The 20,358-nt window shown below is 60.4% G+C and overlaps 4 protein-coding genes across 4 annotated transcripts; 1 reads left to right on the top strand and 3 right to left on the bottom strand.

The window, feature by feature from the left end:
• Positions 1-704: 704 nt before the first annotated feature.
• NPB (neuropeptide B) lies at positions 705-1,307 on the top strand. Its single transcript, XM_006869628.1, has 2 exons — positions 705-947; positions 1,179-1,307. The coding sequence occupies exons 1-2, from the start codon at positions 705-707 to the stop codon at positions 1,305-1,307; spliced, it is 372 nt and encodes a 123-aa protein (XP_006869690.1).
• A 1,628-nt stretch (positions 1,308-2,935) lies between these two features.
• PCYT2 (phosphate cytidylyltransferase 2, ethanolamine) lies at positions 2,936-7,612 on the bottom strand. Its single transcript, XM_006869627.1, has 14 exons — positions 7,524-7,612; positions 6,029-6,117; positions 5,769-5,930; positions 5,480-5,546; positions 5,045-5,129; positions 4,887-4,931; positions 4,663-4,716; positions 4,119-4,257; positions 3,906-3,988; positions 3,663-3,740; positions 3,508-3,573; positions 3,341-3,406; positions 3,116-3,204; positions 2,936-3,032 (listed from the first exon to the last, which is right to left on the bottom strand). The coding sequence occupies exons 1-14, from the start codon at positions 7,610-7,612 to the stop codon at positions 2,936-2,938; spliced, it is 1,209 nt and encodes a 402-aa protein (XP_006869689.1).
• A 971-nt stretch (positions 7,613-8,583) lies between these two features.
• On the bottom strand, positions 8,584-12,916 carry SIRT7 (sirtuin 7). Its single transcript, XM_006869497.1, has 10 exons — positions 12,801-12,916; positions 12,592-12,729; positions 12,262-12,366; positions 10,817-10,887; positions 10,634-10,706; positions 10,298-10,396; positions 9,969-10,205; positions 9,771-9,851; positions 9,538-9,644; positions 8,584-8,782 (listed from the first exon to the last, which is right to left on the bottom strand). Exons 1-10 carry the CDS (start codon positions 12,891-12,893, stop codon positions 8,584-8,586), a joined length of 1,203 nt encoding a protein of 400 aa, XP_006869559.1. The 5' UTR covers positions 12,894-12,916.
• A 3,773-nt stretch (positions 12,917-16,689) lies between these two features.
• Positions 16,690-17,260, bottom strand: MAFG (v-maf avian musculoaponeurotic fibrosarcoma oncogene homolog G). The gene is made up of 2 exons (XM_006869496.1): positions 17,225-17,260; positions 16,690-17,142 (listed from the first exon to the last, which is right to left on the bottom strand). The coding sequence occupies exons 1-2, from the start codon at positions 17,258-17,260 to the stop codon at positions 16,690-16,692; spliced, it is 489 nt and encodes a 162-aa protein (XP_006869558.1).
• Positions 17,261-20,358: the final 3,098 nt, after the last annotated feature.

Genomic DNA, 20,358 nt, shown 5'->3' with positions numbered 1-20,358 from the left:
GCCTCACGATCCTCCGAAGCAGCCCCCCACACTCCTGGACCCCTCCCTCCTGTCACTGCCTCCCTGTGACCTAAGCCCAGCTGCCCCCATATTATCCAGAAGGGTTCACAGGCTTCCCCTCTTGCAGCACCCTCATATGAGGCCTGGACGCCACCTGCAGAAAGTCCAGCCTCGTAGGAAGCTGCCCTTTCTCTTACTGGGTGGTCCTCGTCCTGTGCATCTTGGGTGCCTGACCCGGTGGGAGCTCAGTTAACTTGAGTTTCCCTGTGTGGCCTTTGATGAACCGTATGCTCAGTGAGGGGACTGGCCCCAGGCCAGGGGCTGGAAGGCCATGGGACCTGGTCATGCTACCCCCTCCTCCTGACAGGTCCTCTCCCTCCAGCCAGCTCTGTTTGTTGTGGGGCTCCCGCCGAGGGTGGAGGGCGAAGACTCAGACCCCAGGAGGCGTTGGGGTCCACCTTCAACCCTCCCCCGCCTTAAGGGGCACAAGCGCGGCTACATCCTGGGAGTGGGTAGGCCCGTAGGGGGTCTCAAAAGCCCCAGCGCCGCCGCCCGCCTGCGCGCTTGCTCACCCGGCGCCGCGGGCTCTGCCACCCCCGCAACCTGCTCATCCTCCACCCCACCCCTCCGCCCGCCCCACCGCGGATATAAGGCCCGTCTAGCCGCTGCCTTCCGCAGCCATTCCACCGCCCACCCGCATCCCCATGGCCCGGCCCGTGATGCTGGTGGCCGCCACCCTGTCGCTGGTTCTGCTGCTGGCGCTGCCCGGGCGCGGGTGGTACAAGCTGCCGGCGGGACCCAGCTACTACTCCGTGGGCCGTGCCGCGGGGCTGCTTTCCAGCTTCCGAAGGTCCCCGTACGCACGGCGCGCAGAGTCCCCCGTTAGGATGCAACCCTCGGCCCAACCCGAAGCATCCCCAGAACTGCTTCCTGGCCTGCGGAGCCTCGTGAGGGCGGGACTGGGGGCGCAGAGGGTTGGGGTGCGGGCAGCGTGAGGGATGGAAAGGTGGGTGGGGTGTGGGCAGCGTGAGGGGTGGAAAGGTGGGTGGGGTGTGGGCAGCGTGAGGGGTGGAAAGGTGGGTGGGGTGTGGGCAGCGTGAGGGGTGGAAAGGTGGGTGGGGCGCCGGCGGGAGGTAAGAAAGGCCAGCCCCCCCTTCAGCTCACGCCCACACGCACAGGCCGTTTGCATCCGGCACGTCGCCCCGAGTCTGCACAGCTGCACTAGGCTCCCCGACGGCGGAGGGACTCTCCAGTGCAAAGCGGACGTCATTCTGTCACTGAGCGCCGCCGACTGCCAGCGCGCCTGAACTGGGTGGCGACTACGCTCAGCCCCGTCCTCCCGGTCCCCGGCCCCCGGTCCCACTTGGATGGCCCCAGACCACTCTTCCCAGTAAATGACTAAGCGACTAAATAAATCGAGAATCCAAACAGCCTCAGAGCGGTGGGGTGCTGCGGAGTCTCCAGTGGAGGGTGAAGCCTCTTGGGGGTGGGGGGTCCTCCAGCAGTTACCCACCCCCTTGTTGCCTGGCTTTGCTTGTCTTCAGCCCTGTGCCCCCACAAAGCAAGGGACTTTTCCTAACCAGCCCCTTCCCACTTTGTACCTGCAGCTCCTCGGAAGATCCTCCCTGGGTCCCCCACCAGCCATCTAAAAAATTCTGCCTCCTAGAACTGGCACCTCACTCTAGGCAACCCTCCCACCTGTTTGCTGCTAGCAGCTCCTCGTGACACACTGTCCCTTGGGGTGGGGGGATCCTTCTGCAGGTACACCTTTTTCAGACGTCCCCCAAAGATCTGGCTGGTCATGAACTGAGGGAGCCTCCAGGCAAGGCCAAGGGTGCAGCTCCTGGGAGGCTGGGACAAAGCCAGGGGTGCTGGGGCCAAGAGGAAGCAGTCTGGGCAGGTGGGAACTTGGATCTAATGGGAACTTGGATCTAATGACCAGGTTAACACCCCCGCGCCCCCTCCACTACCTCACCCACACTCAAGATCTACCATCTCAGAGGCCAACACAATGAGGACCCCTGGCCAGGGAGGTCCCCAGGAGTGCCAGGAAGGCCAAGTGTGGGAGTTGGCGCTCTGGTTCCCAAGGTCCTGTGAGGCCACTGGAACTGCCTGGTGGAAGATGGGTGGGCTCAGAGCAGAGCAGCAGTCCAGTGCTTCCTCCCCACAACTTACACTCGCCTGAAACTGCCAAATATGTCAAGAAAAAGCAAAGGACAAAAACCCGTTTTCTCTGTGAAAGAGCAGACACAGTCAGAGGCACCCAGACTGTGGGGCCCCTCACAAGCCGTTCTGCAAAGGATGGGAGAGCAAGAGATTTTACAACACTTTCCTCACTTGAAGCCCACCCCCCCTTTGTGTTGCCACAGATACCCAGAGAGCGAGGCCCTGGGAGGAGGGGACCCTGTCTGTGGTGGTTCCCGTGTAATGTGGTGGGAACCCTTGCCCTGGCCCAGGTCGCTGGCTGCTTGGGTTGGCAGGGCCGGGAGTCAAACGAAGAGCTTCCCAGGAATTCCTTTATTGAGTGGCAAAGAGCAGCAAGTGAGGTGAAGTCAGTAGAAAGCAGCGAGGCAGCAGGACAGGCTCACTGGGGAGGGAAGGGGCAGTGCCCGTCCCTCTCTCCTGGAGCCCTCTTCCACACTCACCCTGCTGGAGCTCACGCCTCCCTGTCCCACTGAGGCCTGCCCCACTGTCTGAGCAGCCCTGAGCTGAGGGAGGGCAGGCGCTGAGCCTCCCGTACTCTAGAAACTGCATCTCTGGTCCAAGGTGTCCAGCTCCTGCCGTAGCCTACATGCCCTCTGTACACGGCTCAGACAGCCTGGGGTCGGGGAGGAAGGCGGCTTCTGAGCTTCACTGAGTTGAGTGGACACCTCTAAGCCACAGGAAGCAGAGCAGGTGAGGGCACAGGCTGAGCTGGCTGCCTCGCCCCTGGGGGTCAGAGGTCACAGTCACTCTCCACCTGCCTCCGAGCAGCCTCCAGGAAGGCCAGCTCCTTGGCCTCTTTCTTTTGGTTCCTTGCTTCATACTCTAGCCTGCGAAGAGAGGCAGGGGTAAGCCTTACTCAGCATGGGCCACAACTCCCCTCAGCGGGGCTGAGCCCATAAAGCAGCTTCACCTGTTCTTAATGATCCTCTGGACAATGAGGTCAGTGGTCAGGTCATTACTGCTATCCACCTGGCAGAAGATGCCCCTCCGCTTGGGCTCCTGAGGGCGGAGGGGAAGGTGGCCGTGCTCACTCACTTAGCAGATGTGCCCTCCCATTCAATGAGGACAACCACTCCTACTGTACAAATAGGGTGCCAGGCAACAGCACACCTCACAAGGACCACCACAGACCCACCTGGTATGGGTCAGAACCGTCCTTGTCGGGCACAATTTCTGTCTTCCCATGGCACACCAGGTCCACCTGGGAGGGAACAGTGGTCAGGGAGCCTTCCAGGTGGGCGGCTGCAACCGCTTGGTACCCCTTCCCCAGCCCAGCTCCCTCTGGGTCCACCACAGCCTCACCTTGAAGTGGTCCAGGAGCTCAGCGGTGACTGCATAGGGGGCCCCGATCACCACCTCAGACACATACTAGGGGACAACAGGCAGTCTGCTAGGCCAGCCCCACCAGCCAGGGCCCGAGGCTACTGGGAGGCCCTCTCCCCCCGGAGCCCACTCACCCGGCAGGCCAGGACACTCAGGGTCCGCTCGTGTAGGTTCATGATAGGATAGTTCTTCCCCTTGTAGTGGTTGACCTCCTAGGGAGGGGAAACGGGCCAGCTGTCTCTGCCACCTCTTCCTGTCTTCTGGGGTGCTCACCCCACATGACTGCAGTGAGGGGGAATCTCCTTTGTCTCCAACCCCCGCCCCCCACCCCCGTTCCCATCTGCAGGAGCATCAACAGACACCGGTGAGGTGAGCACCTGGTCAAAGTGCAGGCCCGCGATGACATAGGGCCGCGCCGCCAGCTGGTGCACCTTCTCCAGGAAGTCCACGTGCCCAATGTCTGAGCCCGTGTTAAGGGAGGGGCCCTTCCTGCACCCAGCCACCCACTGGCTGCTCCCTACCCCCAGCTGCCACCGAGAGGCAGTACAGGAAGCTCCAGGCAGGGTGATCCCAGCCCACCCCAAGGATACGAAAGAGGTCAAAGGCGCCAGCCACGTAGATGACAGTCTCGCCTGGCTGGGGCTCCTTCCCAGAAGCAAACTGGATGATCTTCTGGGACGTCTGCAGGAACTGGGACACCCCCGTCCAGGGATTTCGACCCCCTGGGCACTGCAAGCCGAGAGATACTGGTCAGCATGGAGGTTCCCAGTGCCTTCCTGGCCCAGTCCCCTCTGCATACTGGGGGCTTTGGGCCCCTGCCTGTCCCTTTGCCCTGGGAAGCGTGGGGGTGGGGATGGAAGGGTGGGGGAAGGGCCCTGCAGGTCAGCGCTCCAATTGTGTCTGTAGCCAGGGGACGAAGCCCAGGCCTCCTACTCGTCCCATGTCCAGGCTGACGGCCCAGGCAAGGGAGCAGGTAGGTCAGATCACCGGTCCACACCACCAGCAGGCAGGGGCGTCCTGAGGCTGGCACCAACACCTCGGGCCAGCGACTGTCCCTGGGGGAGGAGGCAGGGGCCAGTGGCCAACAGACACAGGTTTCGGGGACCAGGTACCCTGAGGCCACCGTCTGGTCACCTGGGAGGAGCATTCTGAGGAAAGTGTCTCCCTGGCAGGTGGCAGGTGAGGGGGCTACAGAGGGAGAGAGGCCAGGCCGTCCGGTCAGAGCCTCCTCCAGGTATTGGCTGCTGAGTGCCTGCCCTCCTCCCAGGGGCCCCACTGTTGGCTGGGAGCAAGCTCAGCGGGAGGCTCTGAGCTCCCCCTTTCCCGGGATGGCCAAGTGGGTGAGGGGCACCACTCACCTTGCCAAAGCTGTCTGCGTACTCTCGGTACTCGGACGGCAGCTCCTAGAAGAGAGCAGGGTGAGGCTGGCCTGCAGGCGAGGGAGCAGCCCCTTCCTTCAGCCCAGCCAGGTCCCCAGAGGCATGCCCGAAACCCTGGCAGGCTCGCTCGAGCTCACCTGACTGCTGTGATGTGCCCTGGTCACCAGCAACATTCGTCCGACCAAGTCAGTGGTGGACACACCCTGGGTGCGTTTACACTCTCTGGGGGAAAGGTGGGCAGGGTTCAGGCTGTGACACTAGGCTCCTCCCACAAACAGAGACTTGCGTCAGTCAGAGGCGGAAGGGCCCCACTCGGCTACACTGTCTCTGAGGTGGCTTCAGAGCTTCATGGTTACAAGGAGCTGCTGCTGACCACACTGGGCTCTCAAGAGTTTAATGAGCTAGGACACAGATTCTGAGTCTCCAGAGTGATGTGGTCATGCGGGCAGAGGACACCACATGTGCGGGGGGCCACAGTCAAAGCAAACGCTCTCCTTCCTCCCCTAAAGCTCGAAGGTCTGCAGTTAGAACCCACTGCACCCTCGCCCAGAGAGAGAACATAGCGGGCTCACCTGTACCTCCCTGCCTGCTTCACCTCCTCATAGGTGTCTCGGCCATCCACGGTCAACGTGATGTCATCTGCGGGCACCATGCACACAGAGCAGGACCCTCACCCCAAGGCGGTGGTATTATGGGGTTTATGACCTCCCCATGTCAGGCCTGCCCACCCAGCGTGATCTTGTGTCTGGGGAAAGAACCCGTAGCTCTTCTCGGACCCTTGGAGGGACCCCAAGGCTGAGATGTCATACAGGTTCTCATCAGCACCAGGGAGCCTGGGGCGCTGGGTCCCACGCCACTCACTGCCATGGACGCAGAAGTCACAGTTGTACTTGTCCAGGGTCTCCAGCGTGGTGACATAAGGTGCTGCAGCCACCACTTCGTCCACCCACTTGATGGCCCGTACCATCTTGTACCTCTCCTCTTGGGTGAACACAGGGGGGCCCTTGTGCTTGGAGATCTCCTCTAGCAGGAGAAAGGACAAGGACGGACAGTGAGTCTGGGGAGCGGGCTGGCCACAGGTTTGCTGGAGCCCCGTCCCAGCACTGGCAGCTGCAGCTCACCATCGGTGTGCACACCCACGATGAGGTAGTCGCCCATGGCCCGTGCCTGGCGCAGCTGGTTCGAGTGGCCATAATGTACCATGTCATAGCTGCCGAGGAGCAAGACAGTCAGCCCCTTGCGGCCTCTGGCCCACAACTCGAGTCCGGTCCCGCAGTAGGGGCTGGGCTGTCGCAGTAGATGCAGACTGCCTGCTCTCCACACTTCTGGTCCCTGGGCCCGAGTGTGAGGGCAGACAAGAGTTCAAGTTCATCCTCTCCCCAAGCACAATCTGCCAGGAGCAGAAATGCTTCCAGCAAAATCTACATTACCTCAGGGGTCAGGGGTAAGACCTTGTACCACCCAGAGGTCAATTTATAGTCCCGGGTCAACGCTAAAGAAAAAATCCCAACAAAAAGGCAAGGGCCTGAGAATCGCTTATTCCCGAAATTTCTGAAATGTACAACCACCTCCTTCCCCACGAATCCTAGAGCTCTGTCCTCAAACTCAGGGTCTGTTTCCAAGTGAACGTAACTGCAAGGCTGTACTGGGTACCTGCTGGAGCGTTGGTGGTATCTGAGGGTCTCCCTGAGGGCCGTACAGCTCTGCCTGCTGAACAGAGAAGCTGGGCCTTTTCTCCAAATGACTCGCCTGGTGCCAGGCACCGCTGTCTTCCCTCTACAGAGTGGGGTTACTCAGTGCTGTCATCCCACCCCACCCCAACAGGTTGGCTGTGTGCACACTGGACAGGACTTGGGATAAAAGTGGGACTGGCCAGGGTCAGAGTCCACTGCCACGAAGCCATGTCCTTTCTCCCTGAGCTGATTCCGGGCAAGGAGCTCTCCTCTGAAGGCCTGGGCTGGGGCTAGGGTCTTCCTGCAATTGTCCAACTTCTAGCCAAAAGGGGGTTTTTCTTTGCTCCCCTCCAGGAAAGACAGAGAGACGCAAACAGCAGAAGCAGTAAGTTAGCAGTAACTGTGGTACTCCCGGCAGCACAAACGTTCTCTATCTAGTCTGTCTGGGAAGGAAGTGGGCTCAGGAGACACTGGTCCTGACACCCCGCTGAAAGGCTGGTCTTCGAAGACCCCACAGACATGTCGTCCTCATCGGGCGTCCAGTATCTGCTCCTAATGGCCCAGAAACATTGGGGCCAGAATTGGATTCACACCCAACTGCCGGGCCACCAGGTCCGGGAGGAGCTACGCGACGCCTAGGGGCCTGTCTTGCCATATCCCTTGCTGAAAATTCACAGACCAACACGCAGAGGCCTCGGGACAAGAGCTGTCATCGGGGTCCTCCAACAGCCTGACACCAAGCCCCGGCCTTGGGAGCACCATGTCCAGGTTCCGGGAAGGTCGTCCAGCCCACGCCCCCACAGTCGTAACGACCCAGACTCCGCGCGCGCCCTGGGCGCAGCACCACTCGGACGCCGGTCGCTCCCTCCCGTCTGGACTCCGCAGCCCCAGGCCCAAGTGTGGCCGGACGCCTGGGCCGAGTCGCCCCCGGACCCGCGCTCACCAGCCATCGCACCACACCCGCACGGCGCGTCGGCCCTCGGGGCCTGGCCTGTCCATGGCGCCTTCAGCTCCGTGCCCGTTCCGGATCATGGTCTGTCGGCTGCGCAGCCAGGCCCGTTCCCAGATAGTCCCTGAGACTGAGCCACCGCGCCGCCACCCGCCCCGCGCACGCGCCGCAGCGTCACGCGGACCTCACCCCGCTGCGCGCAGCCAATGGCGAGTGCTGACTGCCTGGGCCCCGCCCCATCCCAGGTCTCCCAATTTTGTCTGGCCAACTGTGCGCACCGCGGGTCCCTGGGGCCCCGCCCAGGAGGCCCATCTGCAGTTGGCCAATGAGATGGGCTGCCTGCCCCGGCTCCACCCCTGCCGCTTTCGCGTCTGGCCAATCGCGTACGGTGCCCACTGGAGCCCAGCCCAGCCCAGTCCTGCAGCTCCAGGGCAATGGAATGCATCACCTACTCGTCTGGCCCACGGCGTGAGCCTTCCAGTCTCTGGAGCGCGGGTTCCCGCAAAGCCAACGGCCCTCAGGTTAGCCCAGCCTCTGAGGCCCCGCCCACAAGATCCTTCAAACTGGCCAAGCACCAGGCAGAGGCTGGGGCCGAGTGCTAGTCGTCCCCTGGGGTCCTACGCGCGCAGTGCCCTGGGGCGGTTGAATCACTGGAGACGGGGGGAACAGTGCAGAGATGTTTAATAAGAAGGATAAAAAGGGCTGAGCGCCGGGCTCGCAGCCACCGCCCTGCCGCACACCCGAAGAAAGTGGTAGAAAGGGACTTGTTCCTGAGACGGGCTTGGTGACTGAGGTAAGGCAGCCATATGCTGGTTCTGGCCGCCAGGTGTAAAACCCCCTCTCCTTGGAGACCTAGGGGCCGGGGCTGGGAGAGGTCCCCGCAGCAGTGCAAGGGGCAGGAGTTACAGCTTCCCAGAGGCGCGCAAATGGCTAAAAACTTCGCTGCTGATGACTCTTCGAAGCAGACCCTGGGGGAGCTGCCTGTTAACCCTCGCCCTGAATGAGAGTCCGGCAGCTTGCAAAGTGCCAACCATGTCCTTCGCTGAGCACCAGACTACGTGACCCTTTTCCTCTTGATCCGCTTGGCACAGCCCCTGCCAAACCAGCCGCCTCGAGCAGGAGCCGGGCCTGATGGGGCGTCCTGGCCACTGGATAGTTCCTCCTCTCTGTTTCGGCACAGTGGTCGCTGGCTGTGACTGCCCTCCTCACCAGCAAGCAATGGGGTGGCCAAGGAGAAGATGGGATCCTGCCACCTACCAGAAGAGAAAGTGGAGTTGAGGCACGTGTGCTGGTCTCTTGGCCACTGCCTGCCCCGGGGATGGGAAAGCTGACTTCCGCCCCCACCCCCATGCGCCCTTAGACTTGGCGGGGTGTGTATGCAGCTGTGCACCCAGGTGGCTGGGCACACAGGGTATGTAGGCCGCCCCCACCGCCAGGGTCAGGTCCTAGCAACTCTGGGCCCTTTTCACTTGTTTCCCCTTTCTAGACAGGATGGGCAGTGTGGGAGCTGACGGGGGAAGGGCAGGGAGGCACAGCCTACGGAGCACATTGTGAAGAAATCAACATTTGATTTGAGATGTAGAACCAAAGATACAGAGAAGCACTGATAAAGGAAAATGAGCTAAGTTCATGTAAAATAAGTAAAGAAACGCAAAGTACAGTACACAATAGACCCACTTCACAGAACACCACAGACATAACATACAAGAATTGCCAGGCCCAGAAGCTGAAGGAATCCTTAACTTCTTGAACCCTTTGATTAAAAGAAGTTATTGATTTCCCCTAAAGACCCTGAAAATTCACAGAGAGAGAAAGTGTAAACTTTTTACTCGGTACACACGCTGCAGCGACATCATCACAAATTCTGCATTAAGTTTCAATTTAAGTTCTATGTGCTCCGATCTGCTGCCGCCCAGGGCCCTGCACACTGCCCCCACCATGTACGGTACCCAGGATGGCCCACTGGCACGGGTGTGTAGTGGACGATGACCAAGGTCCACCCACTCACCTGCTGTACAAGGGGATCTCTAGGCCCAGCTCGTCCATGAGGAGTCTCATGACATCATCACACTTCCCATGTAACTTCAGAGTGGCCCCGTCGTCCTTGGGCGTCCACTGAGGTGGGAAGAGGGGCATGAACACACACTCGCTTCCTACCTGGGTCCCTGCCCAGTCAGTGGGGAACCCCCATAACAAGTCCCAATCTGCGTGGCAGGCTTCTGAGCCCTGGGCCCAAGTTACCTGTAGGTTCACGATGTAGAGCTTGGGCCGCCGGCTGGGGGGCTTGGTCATGCACCAGAGGTGTGGGTACTTCTTCAGGACCTGTGGGGACAGACAGTGCACATGCACACACATGTGGAGATTTTTTAGCTGGGTTTCATCACTGAGGGGCCAGCTGGCTCGGTCTGCTCTGGTGTTGCTGCTGCTGACACCTCGTACCTTTAAACTGGAACCTAAGCACAGGATGGTATCTGCTTTGCTGGCAGCTGAGGTGGCTGCCTCCCAGTTCAGCGGCTGCCCCAGCGTGCCCCGCTCCCCGAAGTGCACGATGGTGTCGCGGAGCTGGGCCCCACACCTGTGGCAAGCCCGGCCCGTCTGGTGCCGGTGCAGGGCTGTGCGCTCCGTCACGTCAAACACCCTCACGTACTCCTGGTTGGGGGTGCAGGAGGTGCAGACCTGGGGGATGGGTTCTGTGAGAGGGGAGCGCCACGAAAAGTGAGGTAGCCCATTGAGTGGTAAGCCTGCCCCCCTCCCTCCAGGTCCCGTACCTCGATGTACATGTTCCCGTGTAGCTCTGAGATGGCCGTGCGTGGCAGCCCACTCCGCACGTGGAGCCCATCACAGTTCTGAGACACCACATGCTGTACCTGGCAGGGTGACAAGGGGTACTTTGGGGAGAGGACAAGGGAACTTACACCTGAGGGGCGCTGGAACAGGACAGGGACCTGGAGGGGTGAGATACTTGGTGGAGGCAGCTCCTCTCTTGGCTAGGAAGGGCCTCAGGGCCCTGGAGAGGTAGGCTGGGGTCACACGGGATCTCAGATCCCTCCATGTGCTGCCTGTGCACAGCCTCCTTCCGCCCTGGGCTCCCATGTGGTGCTTACCAGCTTCTGCTCGTGCAGACGGGTGATGCTCATGTGGGTGAGGGTCGGGTTGGCCTCACTCAAGTCAGTGGTACTGCCGGAAATAGGGAGGTGGTGAGGGCGCTGTGGGGTTGGACTCCTTGCCAGCCCCTGCCCCCTCAGTGTGGCAGTCCCGGGGTGGGCAGATGGGAAGAGGCCAGCTACCTGACATTCCTGCCTTTCTGCAGCAGCGTCCACACTCCATTGGGGCCCCGGTAATCTGGAATGGAAGCTGCCTGCTTGTTAAGAAAGGAGAAAAACCTGGAGACAGGGTCTTACCGAATGAACACGTGAGAACTCCTGCCTCACTCTGGGTTGGCGCAGGACCACCCGCCCCCTGCCCCCACGCCTGACTTTCCTGGCTTGTCCCTTCCTCTCAGCACCCAGCCCTTCCAGGATGTATCGTTCAGGGCTGGGCTGGGCAGGCGTAGAACCCAAGCTCTTCTGTACCCTGATAACTGAGAATCCTGCCCCACTTTCTCAGAGCCAAGTCTACATACATCATCTCCCAAGCTCCTGTCCCAGGAAAGCAGCCAATCTGAGAGATGAGGATTCAGGTGCTCTCGGGCTGAGGGACCTGTCTGCTTGGCAAATTAATGAGCAGCAGGTGGCGATCAAGGTCACTGACTGCTCTTCAAACGGCCAGATTGGAACGATGAGTGCCTTCTACGTTCTCCCTACGGGGCCCTGCTTCCAGGCCAGCTCCCCCCAGAAGCCAGCCTGAATCAAGTTTCCCTACTTCCTGGTCCTACTGAGCACAGAGCCTGGATTTGTCACTGCAACCTTGCACACGCAGCCTCACTGGCTCTGCTTCTGCACCTTGTCATCGTTAACAACAGGTTTCTCTGGAACAGGACTCACTGGTGGCATATCTGTGCGGCCCCGTGTGACCGACATTCCACACGTGACCATGGAGAATGTGCCAGTCCCACTTGCAAGCACTTCTGTAAAGCGTCCCCAAACTTGATGTGACTCAAGTTCTTGCTGCCTGACTCTCTAGTTACCTTCCTCCAATGTGTGGGACCTACAAGGAATCAGGACTCAGAAAGCAGTTGTAGACCTGGCTTCGAACTAGTAACTGGGGGCCAAACGGCGAGCCTCCTTCCCTCCCAATGAGGTGACCGCAGGCACTAAAGGGGGAGGTCCAGTGTCCCCCCTCTGCCTTATCTTTAACTGTAGTAACCGAGTTCAAGCATCTTTAGAAGTGTTAGGAGATGACATTTTATAAACCAAAAAACCGTTGTTAAAGACTTGATTCCGGTTCCTAGTGACCTTCATGGCCGGACCTGCCCTGGGTTTCAGAGGTGGTGACTCTTTATAGGAGAAAGGAGCAGCTAGCTTCATCGTTCTCAGCTAGCAGCCCACTGCTTAACCCACGGCGCCACCAGGACCCCTTTAGGGATCTTTCAGCTCCTTGTCCAAAAGGGCCGGATGTGTTTCTCACAAGAAATGAAAACACCTTTGAGACAGGCTCTCTTGGGACTGGGGTGCCTCCACCCAGAAGAGGGCGCCCCACGGCCACCCCGGGGGGCCAGCAGCCACGTAACTCATGGAGCACCCTCTCCATTTGTCTGCGAGGATTCGGAGGGCGCAGCCCGGGGCCTCCGTACCGTGCTGATGCCCGCGCCTGTGTAGACCACCAAATATTTAGCGTTCCTGACGGCGCTGGCCAGCTCCTGAACTTTCCTCCGCAGCTCCTCCGGGTCGTCGCACACCTGGGAAGAGCCGAGGCTGGTCACAAGCCCATCCTTCGTTCCTACCTCCCATCCCCCGGACGTTCCAAAGTGGGGTGGAGCAATCCTGGGCAGATGACAGCTCCGGCTGAATGCCACCGAGCCTCCCTCGGAACGGGCACAGCGCCCTGGACACCGGGGAGCTCGCCTCCCAGCTACCCACACCTGCTGCCACCCCGCCCAGTTCGGCCGGCCCGCGGGACTCGCCTCCTCCTGGCGCCGCTTCAGGCCTTCGCGTCGCCGGCTCCGGCCTTGCAGCTCAGTTACCAGGTCCTCGCTCTCAGCCAGCAGCCGGCCCTCCTCCACGCTGCGCTCGGCAGCCGCCTTCCTCAGGATGCGGGACACCTGCGGGCGGGCGAGCGAGCGGTGAGGGGCGAGCGGAGCCGGGTTCCGGCGGGGCGCGGAAGACGGCCTACCTGACGGAGGTGCTCCCGCTGCTGCTCTTCCCGCAGCCTCCGGACGCGTTCCGCCGCCTTGCGCTCCGAGCGACTCAGGCCACCGGCTGCCATCGCTCCCGGCGCCCGCGCTTCCGCTTCCGCTTCCCCGGCAGCCGGTCGGCCGGGCGCATGCGCACGATAGGCCCCACCCTTCCGGCGCCGCCCCGCCCCGCCCGCCCGCCCCTTCCGACCGCTCCTCAAAGAAGCACCTGTGAAGTCTCTTTAAAAGGTGTTTATTGATCATATACAAAATAAAGAAAACCTTATATATCACAAACATACACTATGTACAGCAATAAATACCCGGGGGGCCCGGCCCAGCGCCGCCCCTCCTGGACAATAATTTAGCAATAAATACTGCGCGGGGCGGGTGGGGCCCGGAGGCCACCCCTCTGCCCCCCGCTGCCCGGCCGCTGCCCTAGGTCTGATGGGCGCCACGAGGGCTGCAGACAGGACTCCGGGCAGCCCTTATCCTGGTGCCCCAAGTTGCCAGGAGCAGCTTTCTGTACCCACTCCCGTTTGCTTAAAGGCTTCCGGGGCTAAGCAGGATGAGGAATGGAGAGGAGGTGGGGGCAAAGCCCACTGGGGTCACTGGAAACAGGGAGATCTCACATTCCACAGGGTTTAGACCAGTAGGGCACCCAAGTGTGGAGGCTGCTGCTCCAGGGGGTGGGTGGAGGGTTCGGTGACCCACACAGGTGTGGCCGACACCCAGGCCGTGCGCGTGCGCGCAGACAGACAGACAGACACACACATACACACACACACTGCAGGACAGACTGTGGGCCATCCTACAAGCACCCCCTCTGCCTCAGAGTGGCACCAAGCTTGTTCTGGGTTCTCCCCATCTGCTCCCAAACCACTGACAGCCAGCAGAATGGGGAAAAAGCGCCAAAAAGAATTATTCAGTGGTTTCTGGAGGGAAAATCGTTAACATGTTGGTTCCTTCCACCAAACCACAGCCTAAAATAAAAACGCACAAGATCCCAGAGCGGAAACAGTACTGCAGGCTCTGGCTCGAAGTCTCAGCTGTGGCCACTCCAGAAAGGGAGGGACAAGACAACCTGACCAGCTATGCCAGAGCAGGTTGTGACAGATGAGAGCAGTGGCCTGGCACCAACACCAGAGGATGCAGCACAGACAGGTGTGCACAGATGCAGCCTCTGCGAGGTGCCTGGCACACATACCAGTGCCTCACACAGCTTCCACAGAGCAGCAGCTGGGGCCGGATGCTTTGAGCAGAGCTGACCTGTTACTGCCGGCTTGTTCTCTGAAACCCGAGTGTCCGTGTTGGGAAGCGGGAAGAACGGGGGCAGATCAGGGCCAGAGGAAGACACGTATCATGGTTTACGTCGCGGACAAGTTTGGGAGACTTGGCCTTAGCCCAAGCCTCGACACGCTGTGTCAGAAAAGTTCAGGAGGGCAATAAAGAAATAGAACACAACACCCTCACGGCAGGAAAACGGGAGCAACGGAAAGACACCAAACAGACACAGGGAGACACAGATCTACTGCTGAGAAACTGAGAAGGGGCAGAGGGGGGCTCCCTCAGACCTGGAGGCCAGCAGTGCTAATCCACACGTGACAAGATCACGACCGCCTTGTCATGCCTGTCATGCCTCTCACTGCGAGCAGCTTCTGCCTGCCGAGAAGGCCCCCGCACCTGCCGCCCGGCCCCATGGAGCCGACTCCCTGCCTCTACTCTCCAAGCTCGCAGTCTGCCCTCAGTGCAGGTACTGCAAATGGACGGTGAGCCTGTTCAGAGGACCAGAAGTGAGAACACAACGAGGACACGAGGGCCTTAACACGCGTCATGAGTGGTGAGCCTGCTCGGAGGGCCAGAAGCGAGAACACAGCGAGGACACGAAGGCCTGGCCTGCTTTAACACAGGTCATGAGCACTCTTTCTGGCTCATGTCTCAGTTCAAACTGAGGGACTTAGAGTCACCGAGCCAACTGTAGGCCAGTCAGGTGGTACCCCAGAGGTCACACCCATGCATAACTGCAACAAGAGAGCGGTCGCTCTGTCCATCAGTCTGTGTACCTGTGTTCTCTGGGGGCTGCCCTGACACTCCCCTCCAAGGATGGGGAGGTGACTCAGCTCCGGAAAGAAGTCCCTCTGAGCGCCCAGGAGCCTATTTCTGGAAGACACGGATCTCAGAGGTGGAAGAAGGCTTGGAGCTGAGAGCCGCCGGCCTGTGCAGGGAGAGGGGGATGAGAGGCCCAGTGGTGGAGGTCGTAGCCCTTGCTGGCACTGCTGGAGACCTCCACAGGCCCTGGCGGTGAGGCAGGAATATGGAAGAAGGGGCCACCTCAGGTGGGCCCAGTCCTACTCCTGGGGAAGCACCACCCCAGCTCTGAAACCCTTCTTGGACAAGTGGGCGGTGGGGGTCACAGCCCCCAGTGTGGGCCACAAGCTGAGGCCCAGCCCACACCGATGGCTGGGAGGCAATGAGGAAGACAGCCAGCATGGTTGGGCCGAGACCCACAGTGACTCTTGGGTCCCTGCCGGAGCAGCGCAAGACTAGAGGCATACCAGGAAGCCCCCAGTTCCAGTTGTCCCGCCACTGGTCCAGCTCAAGTGCCAGATGCATGCATCCACACACGCACATAGCCAAGAGTCAGCAGAGACAGCAAGGACTGAGCTCATCATCCGCATCCAACATACACTCAGAGCAGGGGTGGGCTACCCAGGGACACAGGGCATCTCTGGAGGGATGGGAGGCCGCACTGCCTGGCGCCCTGGCCTAGCCAGCCAGCCAGCAGGAACAAGAACACAATCAAATCCCAAAAAACAAACACGAGCAGACACGAGAAGTGACACCCACAGGTCAAAGGTCACCAGAAGCACCAGCACATTACGGCCGCACAAGACCTCACCAGGCACGACAAAAACCACGGCACCGGCAAGAGACGGAAGCAGAAAGGGCAAGGCGTAAGTCACTTTCGGTACAATTGCAAAAGAGATATCAAAGGGGACGTTAGGGAACAGAGGGGGGTTTTGCGGTTTTTTTTTTTTTTTTTTTTCCCATCTTTTTTTAAACTAAATTTTATAAATAACGTCTGATAACTCTGTGTATATAAAAACTAAACTCCAACAGCCACAAAGAGTTCTCCAGAAGTTTACAAGAAAGGACTTTGTGTTTTTTCTTTTTTTAAACTAGCAAAGGTTCTATTACACTTTCTTCCCTTTTCCAAGGATAGGGTCAAATGTTCTTGCTTTTTAATTTTTTTTTTTAAAAAGACAGTTTTATAAATACTCTGCATTTTTTTTTTCATCTTCTTTAGCTTTTAAACATATAATTTAATAACTTCGTAAAAGGAGTGGACTCTCCTTTAAGTCAAGCGCTATCTAACCACACAAGTTGATCATGTAAACAGTGACAACGGACCCGTCGCGAGGACACAGTGGATACAGCCTTCACAGACGCACAACCAGTGACCTTGGTCTTGTTCAGTGCAATGCGTTAGGCCCACGCTGCACCCATGGCCCCTAGCCGCCAAGGGGGCACCTGCTCCTCAGAACAGGGCCAAGCTGCCCTCCGTGTCTGTCAGAAGGAATTGAGCGGGCCCCCTCCAGTCCCCTGCTCAGGGGCACAAGAATCCCACCCCTTTCCGGCTCCCTTGTCCATCCTCACGGGCACACACGCTAGGCCCCTTATGGCCTTGGTACAAGGGGGCAAGGGGTGACCCAGCCACCGCCAAACGGACCAATCCCAACATACGAGACACACGACAACAAGACGAAATCAAAGGGGCTCTGCGAGGCGGGCGCCCGGTGGAGGTTGTGCTTTGTGGGGGCAGGGGGAGCAGGAAGGGCAGGGGAGAAAGGGGGGCAGGGCTGCCGACCCCCCCACGAGCGCGCATCCCTACGACCGGGCGTCCGTCTTGGACTTGACGATTGTGATAACACTGGTGGCGGCCACCTTGCCGGGGACGAGGGGCCCCAGGCCGGCGGTGAGGGGACCCCGAGCCGGCGCCACGGGGCTGCGGGCCACGGTCCTGGCGAAGTTCTGTAGGGCCTCATACTTGGAGCGCAGGGCGTCGAGCTCCAGCTTCATGCTGGCGTTTTCCGACGCCAGCTTCTCCACCTCCTGCTGAAGCTCCGCCTTCTGCTTCTCTAGCTCCTCCTTCTGGGTCACCCGCTTGACGCGGCAGCTGGCCGCGTAGCCGCGATTCTTGAGTGTGCGCCGGCGCTGCTTCAGCTGGATGATCTCCTCCTTGGAGAGGCCGCGCAGGTGCTGGTTCAGCTCGCGCACCGACATGCTCACCAGCTCCTCGTCAGTCAGGCTGGTGCCATTCTCGCCGGGCTCCCGCTTCACCTGGGGCATGGTGTGCAGTCAGGGCAGCACCCCCGCCCCCACCAGCCCCCACGCCCCCGATGTCCTCCTCCCCCTGACTCACCTTCAAGGCCTTACTTCCTTTATTGGGGGTCGTCATAACCCGGGGAAAACAGCAAGCAGACTCTCTCTACAAGACACAGGGCAGAGATCAGGGCTTGATTTCCCAGGCCAGCCTGCCCATGTCCCCCTACCTGACCCCCTGCCAGGCCTGCAGTGGGCCTGGGCCTGGGGGGGCGGGGGCGGGACTGCTCCCTGTGAGCCCTGCCCTTTGGGACCAAAGGGTTATGAGAGAGGCAGGAACAGGGGCAGGGGGAGATCAGAAGGCCAGCCAAGCGGGAGGGGCGGCCTCAGAAGGAAGCCACCAACTTTAAAAATAACCCGGAGTGGCTGTTCCTGGCTAGTCACACTGACTCAGCAGATCACCACTCCCGGTCTCATCCCCCCTTCCCAAGTCAGCACAGCCCAGGGGACCCGAGGGAAGGCTGGTCAGCCCACCAGCCTGAGTGCCAGGGGTCCTACCTCCTGCAGTCACTAAGACAAAGCCCGGCTTCCTGAAGGGCTGGGGGCTTATCCCCACTGGAGCTCCTCTGTTCCTCCAGACACCTAACTTTGCTAAGCTGGAGTGGAGGCGGCGGGAGTTTCCAACTGACTCCAACCCTTCTCAGGAGATCCCAACCTTGAGGCGCACCCGGCCCTCTCTGTCCACCTCTGCCGTTGATGGAGCAACCAGCCTGGGACTGCAATTGCAGCATCCTGTCCCCTGCTCCACCCCACCAGGCTATTTCACAAGGGTCAGAGCAGCAGCCACCAGGCCCACACACAGGGCTCTCCTAACCACTCAGGCCAGCCTGGGTCAGTGCCCACAAAGCCAGGAGCTCAAGACAAAGAGCCACCCCGCCCACCCATGGACTCTGCAGCCCAGCCCTCCCTCAGGTGTCTGACTAAAGCCTGGCCAGGGCATTTTTGTACATTTAGCCCACTGCAGATCCCTAAGCCAGAGTTTTACCCCTCCCCTGTTCCACCCCCTACTGTCCAGATTTGACCCAGGGAGCTACATGGTTCAGGATGCAGGGGTCTGGAGGAGGGATCCCAGGTACCACTGCTCCAAGCCACATGGTCCTGCAGCTTTCTGGTCATCTCACAGGAGCTGTGGTGGGGCAGGGATGTACCCCATCTCACACCCAGGCAGGACTGAGAAAGGGACCAGGGCCATCTTCAGCCTCGGATCCTTTCAAGTCCATCTGCCCCACGTGCCTGGAGGATTTGGTTCCCCAGCAAAGGTGGGCCCAGGTGGCCATGACACCAGCTTTCCAGACCCCCCACCCCCCAAGCACAATACAGACTTCCTGAAGAGATGGCACACAAGTGGCGGCTGGGAGCGAGTGGAAAAGTGCCTCCTCGACAGATTTCGCCCTCTGCAGAAGGCCTGAAATCAGCACAAGCGCAGCCAATCGCTCCTAATCAAAGGTGCACCGTGTGTGCAGGCACGTGCAGACAGTCTCAGCAAAGCCAGGGTCTCTGGCCCCCACCCTCTACCCAACCAGGGGCAGAGACAACCGTGGGGATGTGCTAAGGAGAGGGCTCCAGAGACAGGGGCCAAACACAAAGGAACTGCCTGCCCTATAGATTCACTCACCATCTACCCGCTCAATTGAGAAGCTTCTCCTTGACAAAAGAGCAACCCTTGAATCCTTCCTGAAGCTAAACTCACTGCAGGAAAAAGACACAGTTGTCCACGAGCAGGTTCTGGGTGGCATCCCCCTGCTCTGGAACCCAACCCTTGGACCCGGACAAAGTAGGAACAAATTTCACCCTGGCCTGCCATCCCTGGTGAGCCAGGTATGCCTGTGGACACTGCCCACACCCCAGCCCAGCTCCTCTAGGGAGCCCTGGGCTAGGAAGCCACAGTAGAGCCTCTACACCTAACTTCAAGGAGCACAGAGAACCTTTGTACAGGAATCAGTACCCTCCAGGAATCCACCTCTTCCCAGGGGATAAAACGACAGCAAAGGATCTTAAAGTGTGAAAACATCTTTAAGCCCCAGGGACAAAATGTGACATGTGGGGGGGGGTGGCACCCTGAGGACAAACCAAAAAGTTGACCTGGCCCAGCCCTGAACTCCAGCGCCAGGAACTGCCCCATGCAAGCCGGAGGGCCAGCTCAGTACACCCATCCTCTGAGTGGCCTTTCCCTGAAGCACAAACACCCACCAGGTCCCTCTTTCCTTGCTAACCTCGGGTAGGTATAGCTCTGAGGTCATGGGCATTGCCATGCCGTCCACACCAGGCCATCTGCTGTGCCCACTGCCAAGTATCGGCCAGCTCCCACCACCCTAACCAGGCGGAGAGAGATGCAGAGCCCGCTGACATGTGCACTGATTCCGAAATCCCGCTGTAATGTCCTGGTGGAGCGGCCCCAATCGCTTCATCAGGAGCCCTGTCCACTCTAGCCCACGACCTGACACTGCCTCCCGCTCTGGCCAGGGGCTGCCCAGGACGCTCCTTCGCTCCTCTCAGCTCAGAGTTCCCAGTTTGGGGAACTGCCTCAGAAGGAGGAGGGGACAGACCGCCACCCGGGAAGAGAGCGCCAGGCAGCGGATGGCCAGGCCAGGTGCGTCACCTCCTAGCCCCGAGACGACCTGCAAGAGGGCCCCCTCCACTTCCTCTCCACCCGCGCGCTCCGCCCGCAGCCCCTTCGCCCCTGAGCTCCCGGCCCCGGCCCCCAGCCCCTCCAGCCCCCTCGGGGCCCCCCCGCACCAGGAGGAGCGTCGAGTGACCTCATGCTGATGACTCAGCAAGTCTCCCTCCGGGCTCGGGCACGCGTGAGAGCGAGCCGCGGCGGCGCGACAGGGCTCCCGGCGCCGTCCGCACGCCGCCCCCGGCCCGTGAGGACCCCCGCGCGGCAGAGACGCGGACGCAGACACCTGATGAATCAGCAGCTCGGCGCCCGCCCGCTTTCCCGCAGCCACTCGGCCGACCCCACCCTTCCCTGTCCCGGGCGCCAGGGTCTCCGCCGAGCGGGATCCGCACGCGCCCCGCTCCGGACCTCCGGCAGCCCGGGAGCCGCCCCCGGCAGCCCGGGCGGCCGTGGGCTGGGTCCTGAGGGGAAATCGAGGCACACGTCGCCCGCAGGACGCGCGGCAGCCCTGGAGCCCGAGGAGCAGCGCCGCCCGGTGGCCCGCCTCGACCCGCGTC

The sequence above is a fragment of the Chrysochloris asiatica genome, unplaced genomic scaffold (genome assembly GCF_000296735.1).
Source record: "Chrysochloris asiatica unplaced genomic scaffold, ChrAsi1.0 scaffold00132, whole genome shotgun sequence".
NCBI lineage: Eukaryota > Metazoa > Chordata > Mammalia > Afrosoricida > Chrysochloridae > Chrysochloris > Chrysochloris asiatica.
Note: the sequence above shows the minus strand (reverse complement) of the source record. Positions and strands in the feature narration are given on the sequence as shown.